This window comes from Triticum dicoccoides, chromosome 5A, assembly GCF_002162155.2.
Source record: "Triticum dicoccoides isolate Atlit2015 ecotype Zavitan chromosome 5A, WEW_v2.0, whole genome shotgun sequence".
Taxonomy (NCBI): Eukaryota; Viridiplantae; Streptophyta; class Magnoliopsida; order Poales; family Poaceae; genus Triticum; species Triticum dicoccoides.
In genome coordinates this window covers 706778448-706790281 of record NC_041388.1, presented here as the reverse complement: position 1 = coordinate 706790281, position 11834 = coordinate 706778448, and the positions used below count along the sequence as shown (strand labels likewise).

General features: G+C 44.5%; 1 protein-coding gene across 2 annotated transcripts; it reads left to right on the top strand.

Annotated features, from left to right (window-relative positions):
• The first annotated feature begins 7823 nt into the window (after positions 1-7823).
• LOC119304351 (probable apyrase 3) lies at positions 7824-10366 on the top strand. 2 transcript variants are annotated; one of them, XM_037581531.1, is made up of 7 exons: positions 7824-8125; positions 8221-8349; positions 8455-8511; positions 8605-8697; positions 9052-9257; positions 9425-10079; positions 10185-10366. In XM_037581531.1, exons 1-6 carry the CDS (start codon positions 7877-7879, stop codon positions 10062-10064), a joined length of 1374 nt encoding a protein of 457 aa, XP_037437428.1. In that variant the 5' UTR covers positions 7824-7876; the 3' UTR covers positions 10065-10079; positions 10185-10366. The 2 variants fall into 2 exon arrangements, with proteins under 2 accessions (XP_037437428.1, XP_037437427.1); XM_037581530.1 differs by having other exon boundaries at positions 9425-10366.
• Positions 10367-11834: the final 1468 nt, after the last annotated feature.

Here is an 11834-nt window from a genome sequence, read left to right as displayed (position 1 = left end):
TGACGTGCCACTTGCACCCCCTCCCCCTCCTGATAACCCTATGGAGGCTGGCTGGGGCAATGCTCATTGGGGAGAAGAAGAGGACAATAATCAGCCTTCGCAGCCCGCCGTGCCAAAACAAGATCAAGTCTCCATTGTCATTGATCAGCCTGAGGAATTTGAGTCTGTTGAGCAGCTCCTGCAGGTCGTTGAGCCACAGCATCCGCCTCTGATTGCTCAAGTTCAAGATCAACCTGCAGATGTGGTGCAAAATCCTCTGGACATTGTGCCATATCAACCACTAGTAATCCAGCACCACCAGATCTTCATTGGGATGGCTCGGATTGTGGCTGGACCCCCTCTTCCGCCTGAAATGCTTTGGAAGCGTTCTTTTGAGAATTTGATGTTGGATTTTTCAGTGAAAGAGGTGCCCAGGTCCATCTTCTTCAAGCCCCTGGGGACAGTCACCTATTCCAAGCGTAAGTGGTCAATTGCGTTTGATGATTCTCAGAGGATGTCTATGTTGGTTTCTAGCTTGCCAAGTACTCTGCCCAGCAATATTTCAATTGTCACTAGGCGCCCAATTGCTCGTTCCTTGTTTGGTGACGTGTCTGGTGTTAGTTCTTCTGTGTCAAGTGAGGGGCTCTCTGCTGCTGTTGGGTCTGATGGGCTGAATTCTGAAACTATGATAGCTAATAATTCTGGGATAGTGGGGCTTTCTGGTCAGGAGGAGGTTTCCTCTCCTTTGGTTCTCGCTATGGAGTCCAAGCCTCGACAGAAAAACCAGCGTGGTCGACGGAAGACATCTGCTCCTTTGGTGGACACTTCAGTTAGAAGGTGTACGAGAAGCGTGGCAAAGTTGGATGGTTTCAAACCTGTGGTTTTCGAGCAACTCCCACTCCAACCTGCTAAAAGACGCCCTAGGTCCAAGCCCATGGAAGAGAAGGCCCGGCCCAATCCGGAAGTTGATGCTGGCATGGACAACACTGAAGATGTGGGCAACGACAACTCTGAAGATGTCCCTCCGCAGACGCCGCTTGGGGTGCTACAGGCAATTGGTGTGAGCTGGAAATTGATTCCAAGCTGCTGTCTCGGGAGAAGCTTATGGCTAATCCTAAGGACGACTCCTCCTCCGGCAGTGCTTAAATGTTAAGGTTTCATGTTTTGTCTAGGTGTAGCGAGCCTGTCAAATTTGCTGTCTGTTATGTCCTATCTGAACTTATGCACTTTGGTCGAGACTTGGCACTTTTGGTTTTCTATGGTCTGGGTTGTGTGGCACTAGGTGTCATACTGTTTCTGATATATTCCTATATATTATCCTATGAATCAAATGTCAATGCGTAGCTGGAAAGTTCTTTGTTGGAATGTCCGTGGATTGAATTCTGAAACAAGGCATCGTGCGGTTAGGCAGAAAGTAACTGAAAGTCAATGTGCGATTGTGTGCTTGCAGGAGACTAAGCTCTTGGAGTGCCCTCGAAATTTAATTAAGAACATTTGTCCTGTGGGTTTTGACCAGTTTATTGAATCTCCTTCAAGGGGAGCTTCTGGTGGTATTTTAACTGTGTGGCGATCAGATGTTTTCTTAGGTACCTTAATTGAAGTTAAGCCCTACGGGGTTGTGATCAGTTTCAAGTCTGTGCATAACGATGACAAATGGTACCTGGTCAATGTTTATGGACCCTGTCAAGGTGTCCTAAGGGATGAATTTGTCAGTTGGCTTTATAATTTAAATGTGCAACCTAAGCAAAATTGGCTGTTGTTGGGAGATTTTAACTTCATAAGATCTCTGGATAATAGAAATCTTCCTGGTGGTGATATCAATGATACTTTTATTTTCAATGAGGTCATAGAACATTTGGGTCTGCTTGAACTGCCTATTAAGGGAAGAAGCTTCACATGGTCTAATATGCAGGATTTCCATCTTCTTGAGCAATTGGATTGGTTTTTTACCTCTGCCAGCTGGATCGATCAATACCCAAATACTCAAGTCACACCTCTTGCCAAAACTGCATCAGATCATGTTCCTTGTGTGGTTGCAATATGCGCCAACATCCCAAAAGCTCGCATATTCAGATTTGAAAATTATTGGGTCCATCAACCTGGTTTCATGGAGTGTGTTCAAGAGGTTTGGCAAAAATATTCTCATAAAACACACATATCAACAATTATTATGGACAAACTCAAATCTTTGAGGTTTTCTCTTAAGAAATGGCAGAAGGGTTTATCACATATTAAAAATCTGATTGAGAAGTGTAACTGGGTGATCTTTTGGCTAGATGATTTGGAAGACTCCAGGCCTTTATTCATATCTGAATCCAATTTCAGAAAACTGGTGAAGATGCACCATGAACATCTTCTTCATCTGCAATTTTTATACTGGAAGAAGAGATGCACTATTAGATATATCAAAGTGGGTGAGGAAAATTCAAAATTCTTCCAAGCCATGGCAACTGAGAGATATAGAAAATCAATTGCCACCCTACAATTGTCTGATGGAACAGTCTCTGCAGACCATGACAGAATTACAAAGGAATTTCTGGAGATTTTTAAGGGCAGAATGGGAACAGTGAAGCCAATCTCTCTGGGCAATGACATCCTTTCTATTATCCCTAGGGTGCAGGGGCTAGATGTGCTCACTAGGCCTTTGAGGTCAAAGAAATTGAACATGTTATCAAGGAATTGCCCACTGACAAGGCTCCTGGACCAGATGGATTTAATGGCCTTTTTATGAAGAAGTGTTGGCCAATTATTTCAGGTGATTTCATAACATTAGTCAATGAATTCCATGCTGGAACTGCTCAGCTTGAAAATCTCAGTGAGGCCTTCATAACTCTGATCCCTAAGAAGTTGTCACCTGAAACTGCTGGAGATTTTCGGCCAATTTCTTTGACAAGTGTGGGGTTGAAATTCCTCACTAAGCTTGCTGCTAATAGGTTCCAAGATGAAATAACCAAGTGTGTGCATAAGAATCAGTTTGGCTTTATCAAGTCAAGAACCATTCATGATTGTATAGCATGGACCTTTGAGTACATGCACCAGTGCAATTAGTCAAAAAAACCAATCATGTTACTCAAGCTTGATTTTGAAAAAGCCTTCAATTCCATTCAACATGAGGCAATTATAAAGATCTTGGTGGCAAAGGGTTTTGATAATAAATGGATCTCCTGGATGCAACAATTGTTGTCCTCAGCAACCCCTCAATCTTACTCAATGGGGTACCAGGAAACCATTTTAAGTGCAAGTGTGGGGTAAAGCAAGGTGGTCCTATTTCACATTTGCTGTTTGTGATTGCTGCTGATCTGTTGCAGACTATGATTAATGATCATCTCAGTAAAGGTCTTCTTTCTTTGCCTCTAGTAACTCATGACCCTAACTACCCAGTTGTTCAGTATGCTGATGACACACTGCTGTTTGTGAATGCTGACTCTGCTCAATTGGAGGTGCTTAAGTCTGTTCTAAACTCTTTCTCCCTGGCAACTGGATTGCAGATCAACTACCACAAATCATCAATGTACCCAATCAGTGTGGGTGCCACTAATGCCAATGCTCTTGCTACACAGTTTGGGTCCCAACTGGGAGTTATGCCATTCACATATTTGGGTTTGCCAGTGGGCACAACTAGGCCCAAAATTGTGGATCTGCTTCCACTAGTTGATTGTATGGAAAGAAGATTAACTGCTAGCTCATGGTTTCTGCCCCAAGGTAGCAGGCTGCAGCTAGTAAACTCTGTTATCTCTTCATTGCCAATCTTTTTCCTTTGTAGTTTATCAATACCACAAGGGATTTTAAAACAGCTGGAAAGAATTCAAAGACAATGCCTCTGGAGAAAATATGGTCAGGAGAAGGGGAATTTTCTGGCTGCTTGGCCTTTGGTCTGTAGGCCCAAACTTAAGGGTGGGCTTGGCATACTCAACCTGGATCTACAAAATGAAGCTTTGTTAATGAAATTCCTCAGTAAATTTTATAACAAAGTAGATGTGCCATGGGTTCATTTGATATGGGACAGTTACTATTATCAGAGAGTTCCTCATGACACTGTTTTGTGTGGCTCCTTTTGGTGGAGGGATATCTGTAAACTAATGGATAAATTCAGGGCTATTTCTTCAGTCACTGTTGGAAGAGGGGACTCTTTGCTTTTTTGGTCTGATTCTTGGGAAATAGATAACTCATGCATCCCACTCCAAGATAGATTCCCTAGGCTTTTTTCCTTCTGCTTACAAAAGAACTCCTCTGTTATGGAAGTGTTGAAGACTGATGAATTACAGAGCATGTTCTCCTTGCCCTTATCTGAATTGGCCTATAGGGAGTTCAATCATCTGTCTGGAATTATGACTGGGATTTCCCTTGATGTTGCTTCTAGTGATTCCTGGCAATGGAAATATGGGAAGAAAGCTGGGTTTACAGCAAAGAAATACTATGACTTTGTTCATGAGCCAATTCCTGCCAACCCTCTTCTCAGTTGGATATGGAAATCCTGTTGTACTATGACAATTAAAATGTTTGCCTGGCTTGTCATTATGGACAGAGTAAACACCAAGGATATGATTCAGATGTGGAAATGGACAAAAATGGCCCTTATCTGAAACTTCAACACAAAATGGTCCCAATCTGAAAATATTTCACGAAATGGCCCCTTTTGCATGACGCCCGAGGCTAGGGCGCCATGCTAGATAGCATGACGCCCCGGGCTAGGGTGTCATGCTATTTGGCATGGCGCCCTAGGCCGGGGCGTCATGCTACATGTCACTACCATGGCGCCCTAGCCCAGGGCGTCATGCTCTTTAGCATGGCGCCCTAGCCGCGGGCGTCATGCAAAAGAGGGCCATTTCATGAAATATTTTCAGATTAGGGCCATTTTGTGTTGAAGTTTCAGATAAGAGCCAGTTTTGTTCATTTTCTCATGATTCAGCGCAGGAAGTGGAAGATTAATGATGGGCCTGAATGTGTACTTTGTCCCATAGGAGCACTTGAAGACATGAATCATTTATTTTTCCAGTGCAACTTCAGCATGAGAGTGTGGAACTATCTACAAATTACATGGTTCAACAGTCAAGATATGGTGCAGATTGCACATCATGCTAGGAGGGATTTCAACAAGCCTTTCTTCTGTGAGGTGGTCTTCCTCACTTGGTGGAATATATGGAAAGTCAGAAATGACAAAGTCTTCAGGTATCTCAGACCTACTTTCAGGCAGTGGAGGAATGGCTTTGTCCAAGACATCTCTATCTTGGCCCACAGAATCAAGTCAAAACACAGAGATGCTTTGCTCAAATGGATTGATTTCCTGCCTCCTTGAGGGGCCCTGCATTTGTAATATTTTTCTTCTTTTGTAGTTAGATCTTTCTTTCTCTGTCTAGAATAGTTTGTATAGTGTTCTTTTTCTTTCCTTTCCTGCTCAGTTCCTTTTCTTAAGGAACTCTTTGCTGTACTTGCTTTTTTAAGTTTTAATAAATTGCTGTGGTGTGTAAGCCCTGTAGTCTTCAAGGTAAAAAAAAATCCAAAATTTTAAAACATTTCATGGGCTCGTAAATTTAAATTTTTTTACTCCCTCCGATCCATATTACTTACCGCTCAAACGGAAATATCTAGACATATTTCAATGCTAGATACATCCGTTTGAGAGACAAGTAATATGGATCAGATGGAGTAGAGTTTAACAAATGCTTTGAATTCCAAAAATATATTCCTGGAAATGAAAAAAAAATCATGAATCGAAAAAGGTTCCAAATCACAAAAAATATTTTCAAATTCATAAAATTAGGAAATTTTGAAAATATTATGAATTTCAAAAAACGTTCATATAAGAGTCGCTAGCAGCTCGGTGTATGACCAGTATTCAGCGTGTTTCGCGCTAAATAGGATTGGCTGTTGTTCTGATCGTGTGTAATGCGCTTGCAGCCTGTTGCATGCAGGTTGACTTTTCTTCTCCTTCCACACTGGTTCCTCATAGCGTTACCCTCACCATGTCTATGCATCCCGGACTGTCAGCACCACCCTAGCCCACTGGCCTGGATCACCGGAGAAAATGGTACGGCAAGGCAAGTCACCAATCCTTGTCAAGTGTGTGCTTACATTTCTCTTTCATTCTTTCTTTCTAAAGGCCCAAATTGTTTTTTTAAAACGAAGACGTTAGAAGCGTCCGGCTTTAAATTAATAAAGCCCATAACATAGACATCGTACCAACCAAGTTCAAACCTTACACACATCGCACAAGGGCTCATGCCACACACACGCAGGAAGTTAAAGGGGTCACGGCCAAAAGAGTGCGAGCAGAAGTTACATGGCTCGAAGGCCAAACACTGAGCACGCAGGTTCGCCCACAGAACAAAAGGGCCACTCCAAATCAAGAAGTGGTGGCTGGCTCCCTAGCCATCACGTACACCTGGCGAAGACGGTCTTGAGCATGTTGCATTCTCTCAGTATCCTTGTGCCTCGTCAATGGACTTCACTACTGCATGAATAAGTTGTATTTGTAGATGATATTAGCCGGTTGAGTCGGGAAGATCCCCTCGATAGCTAGTTTGTTCCTAGTTAACCAAAGCGTCCAGAACAGTGCCCCAACACAGCTCCACATCACACGTTTACTGCTCCCCTGGACCGAGTCAAGGATAGCCACAAGATCGTTGGTTGTCCTCGGGTCCCAGGACACCTCGGCCGCGGCCCGGGCCGCGCTCCAGGCGAACCTGGCCAGCGGGCACCGAAAGAAGACGTGGTTTGCGTCCTCGACCATGTTACCGACCGCACAAGTGCCGGTCGACGGCCCCTGCCTTTTAGCCACGTTTTCCGAAGTGTGCAATCTATTCCTGAACCGCTGCCAGAAAAACACTTTGATTTTCAGCTGGAGGCGCGCCTTCCATAGGCCCAAATTGTATCACTAGGGTAGAATTATATAATTGAAAATTTTGATTAATGTGATTTTCCATTTGTTGCTGAATATTCCATGGAAAAAATACTTCTTCCTCACTATATTTCTTTTTGTTCAATAATGGTAAGTTGGAGATGATGATGCAAGAGCGACGTGGGAGTGTGTCACGATTGTGGTGCAGGCGACGGCGGGTGATAGGCATAGGAAAGAAATGGGAGTTTGGGTTAGGGTATTATTTATATGCGAGAGAATAAAATGTGGGCTATCGAGTTAGGAGGTCATTTATATGCGGAAGAATAAATATGGGCTATTGGTTTAGGAGAGCATTTATATGCGAAAGAATACAATGTAACTCATATTTTCCTGGTTAAATGAGTAACCACAATGTAACTCAAAAGAAGAGGGTGCCTATATACTAATCTGGAGGGGGTATATCTACATTTGGACTTAACAAAGATGAATTATAATTCCGATAGTATAAAAGATGCCAACCGTTATGCTGTCGAACATATCAAACTTTTCAATAGCCAGAATAGTGTGACATACATGACCACTTGCATGCGACGAAACAAAGGAGCAACAAAGTAGACGAACGAATTAATGGAGACCAAAAATTTGAATTCCATCGTGAGCGTGCGTGATCAAATTTTCTATGCTTGCAGCGCATATCATTGCCCATCAGCGCCTATCTCCACAAGTGTGGCCACACGTGACTCACATGATCCCATTTTGATGTTATAAACAACGTGGCCGTCTGGCACAAGCAAAGGCTAATCAAAGAACAGAAAAAAACATGAGCATGTTGCGCATGGAGATCTTGAGCCGGCCGTCTCAGCGATCTGCTTTTGTCTTCATGTGTGTTGGATCTGTGCCACCTACTACCAGGGACCCGATTGCGCACAAGTGCATAGCTGGGGAGCTGATCCAAAACACGACCCCATCTCAGTCTCTTTAAATCCCACTGTCACTTACAGCTGGACTCAACAGTCAGCACTTGCCAGTCACCAGTAGCTAGCTGCCCCTCTCTCTCCAATGGCTCGCGTCGTTGCCGCGGCACCGCTTCTCCTCCTCCTGCTTGCTTCGTCGTCCGCGGCCTTTGCCGACACGGTGCTCGGCCGCAAAGGCAGTACCGCGGCGGAGGGGCCCGTGCAGTTTCCGGGGGTGGGCAAGTACGCCGTGATCTTCGACGCCGGGAGCACGGGCACACGCGTGCACGTCTTCAAGTTTGACAACAAGATGGACCTCCTTGAGATCGGCGACGACATCGAGGTCTTCGCCAAGGTATGTACGCCTGTAGTACATATGCAAAAGCAAATCTCACAATTATATCGTTACACTCAAGCACGAATACAACGTTGGTTTTGTTCATGGTGTAGGTGTCCCCCGGGCTGAGTTCCTTCTCCGGGCGGCCCAAGGAGGCTGCAAAGTCCGTGATACCACTGCTCGACAAGGCAAACAGTGTCGTCCCTTGGTGGCAAATGAACAGAACTCCCCTTAAACTAGGAGTAATATATATACGAGTTTAATGAAAAAATTGAAATTTGATCTTTGAACTCCTTTATACTCTGTATGTATGTGGTAATTAAACACTGACGAGAGATATTAAGCAGGCGACGGCTGGGCTGAGGCTTATCGGAGACAAGCCATCGGAGCAGATCCTTCAAGCGGTAATCACTTTACTAATTAGCAGTTTAAATATATATGCATCAAGGAGTAATCGAAGGACCGTTGGTGTTGACTCTCCCTTGGTACAATTACAGGTGAGGGATATCGTCCACACCAAGAGTAAATTCCAGTACAACCCAAAGTGGATCAATGTTCTCGAGGGATCTCAAGAAGGGTCTTACATGTGGGTAAGTCCACCGCTTCTTCCAATCTTGTGAACCTTTTCTCTATAACATTTGGTTATGTTTTTTTGGATAGCTTTTATATATGTCCTAGGTTGATTGACATTCAGTCGATTTTGCATATTTGTTCATATGAATTTCATAAGGTATTATACTTAAAAATAAATTCAAAAAGTATTCATCAGGCAATAGAAAATATTCATATAGTATTAAAAATTGTATTGCTTGTTTTCAAAGGTTAGATAATACGAAAACTTGCATTGATCTTAGTTTCAAGGTCGACGGTGATTGACATCGGAGAGATTTAGATTTATTCAATTTTTATTTTATTTATGATTGGCAAACGCGGTATATATGCAGGTTGCTCTGAACTATCTGCTGGATAGATTGGGCGGAGATTACTCGAAGACCGTAGGCGTGATCGATCTTGGTGGCGGTTCGGTCCAAATGGCCTACGCCGTCTCTCCAAACACCGCAGCAAACGCCCCGGCAACGCCTGATGGCAAGGACCCTTACATCACCAAGGAGTACCTCAAGGGAAAAGACTACAACGTCTACGTCCACAGGTCATCAATCATGAAGTCAATTAGACACTACAAGAGCAAATGTTTACTAATAATTAATTGAGTTCCACACAATTAAGTTCGAACTCACAAAGAGAGGTGGATTATTATATACTAAACCAGCGACAAGTAATATGGATCTACTATTTTCTCACAAATTGAGTTTGCAGCTACCTGTACTACGGCAACTTGGCTGCTCGTGTGGAGATCCTCAAGGCCAAGTCCGGGCCGTTCAGCTCGTGCATGCTGCGTGGATCCACCGGCAACTACACCTACAACGGCGAGATCTACGACGCGGCGGCGTCGCCGGAAGGGGCAGTGTACACCAAGTGCAGGAAGGAGGTGGCCAAGGCGCTGAAGCTGGACGCGCCGTGCGCGAACAAGAACTGCACCTTCGGCGGCGTGTGGGGCGGAGGCGGCGGCGCCGGGCAGGCGACGCTGTACGCGGCCTCCTTCTTCTACGGCAAGGCCACCCAGGTCGGGTGGGTGGATAAGGACGCCCCGAGCGCCAAGTCCAGCCCGGGGGCGTTCAGGGCGGCGGCCAAGAAGATCTGCCCGCTGAGCCTCGAGGAGGCCAAGGCGGCGTATCCCGGGGTGCGCGAGACGCCCTACATTTGCATGGACCTGGTGTACCAGTACACGCTGCTCGTCTACGGGTTCGGGCTGGCGCCGGCGAGGGAGATCACGCTGGTGGACAAGGTGAAGCACGGGGAGTACTTCATGGAGGCCGCCTGGCCGCTCGGCGAGGCCATCGAGGCCGTCGCGCCCAAGAAGCGCATCCAACATGATCCACCCGTCAACGTTGCATGATCGCTAGCTTGTACTTCCTCCGTTCGGAATTACTTGTCGCAGAAATGGATGTATCTAGACGTATTTTAGTTCTAGATACATTCATTTCCGAGACAAGTAATTTTGAACGGAGGGAGTACAATGATCCAAGCAGCGCCGCGGCTCCATGCTTTAGCTTCCGTACGTAGTCCTTGTCTCGCGTGGAGAATAATGAGTGAAGGAAACCACCGCTTATCCGTAGTGATGTTTGTTCTCCAGGATTTCAAGTTTACTCATCTATTTATAATGGGAATACTTTTGGCAGCACCACTGCACAAGCAACATTTCCCTTTTATGTTTTGGATGGAAAACGATTCGTTCCTACACCTATCTATAATCTATAATAATAAAAAGATCCAAATAGGCAGATCCAATTAATCTCGGCCATCAAATCATGTCAATCCAACGACTTAGACTGCTTCAATGTCGAGCGCTCAACACGTTTAGCATGCAGTTAATTTCATATCAAATATAATGCTAATTACATAATAACACGTAAATAATATCATACTTAATATCCGCATGCACTTAATATACTTCCAAATTAACGTGCATTGCACATACACATGGACTAGTGAAGACTAACGTAAACTTGTACCTAAGAGGTTCGTACGTGTAGCATTACTCTTATCGTTCCATCGTTTTCAGATTATAACTTGCCAGCAGTCTTATCACCTAAGGATTATGTTAAGTGGTTCATAGGTGTAGCATTACTCTTATCGTTCAATCTTTTTCAGATCATACAGACTGTGTCAATGCGTCGCTCGCGTAGGAAGCACGCGTTGGTGGCCCCAAGTACCGCACGTGCCCGCTTTATCTGCTGGGTGTCGTTCTCCTCCCCACATTCATCGTCTTCCTCCAAACACATCTCTCTCTCTCCCAAACGAGCCACATCCCACCACAAGCCTTGAATGGGAGCGCATCCTCAAGAGAGAGTTACAACTATGAATGGAAGGAGTTGCAACCCATGAAAAAACAGCGTGCTATGACAAAATAGCAAGACCCTCAAAATATGCTATTACCATGCTATATCGCGTTATAGCGCGCTATTAGCGAGACATTATACACTGATTCATTTAGCAAGACATTTGTCAAAACGCTATAGCGTGTTATTACTGTGCATTCATGCATTTTGAGGTACCGGTGAGTATTAACAAAAAAAATTAGAAGGTGAAGATTCCTCTCAAATTTTAAAATCTTCACGTGGTATTTTGATATGGGAGTTGTGTTAACCAAAGACAACCTCGCACATCCCAACTGGCTTGGAAGGAAAAAGGGTGTTTTTGTACTCGTGTTGAAACATTCAAACACCTCTTTAAGGGTGAGAGCATATGCCTTACTATGGTCGCTTAGGCCTTTGATATGTTGAAATGATTTGGTTTTTAATAACAAAAAATGATTCTCGTATGCAGGTTATTTTTTGCAGTTCATGGCGCGTGTACGCTGTTGGAGCATGTGACTAGGAGGTTTTTATCCAACATGGCTGCCAGCATAATCTCTGGATAGGTCCATCATATCTTTTGACCTGAGAGTTTTTATGGTACCCTATACTGTCAATAGGGGGAGGGAGCGGTATATTAAAATCCAACCACTGATTTTCTGAGGGTAAGATAGACAAAGATTTTTTGTCATGAACCTTAGCAACGTACGTCGTCGATCGGCAATAATGGTGATGGGAAACCAAGACGGCAAGCCCCGTCGCCATGTCCCACGACTCCTCCGTGGTCTTCTTCGACCTCCTGCTCAGGTAGC

Coding starts and splice junctions, on each gene's coding strand:
- LOC119304351 (XM_037581531.1), top strand. CDS start 7,877: ATGGCTCGCGTCGTTGCCGCGGCACCGCTTCTCCTCCTCCTGCTTGCT. Junction 8,350..8,454: donor GAACTCCCCTTAAACTAGGA/GTAATATATATA, acceptor GATATTAAGCAG/GCGACGGCTGGGCTGAGGCT. Junction 8,698..9,051: donor AAGAAGGGTCTTACATGTGG/GTAAGTCCACCG, acceptor GTATATATGCAG/GTTGCTCTGAACTATCTGCT.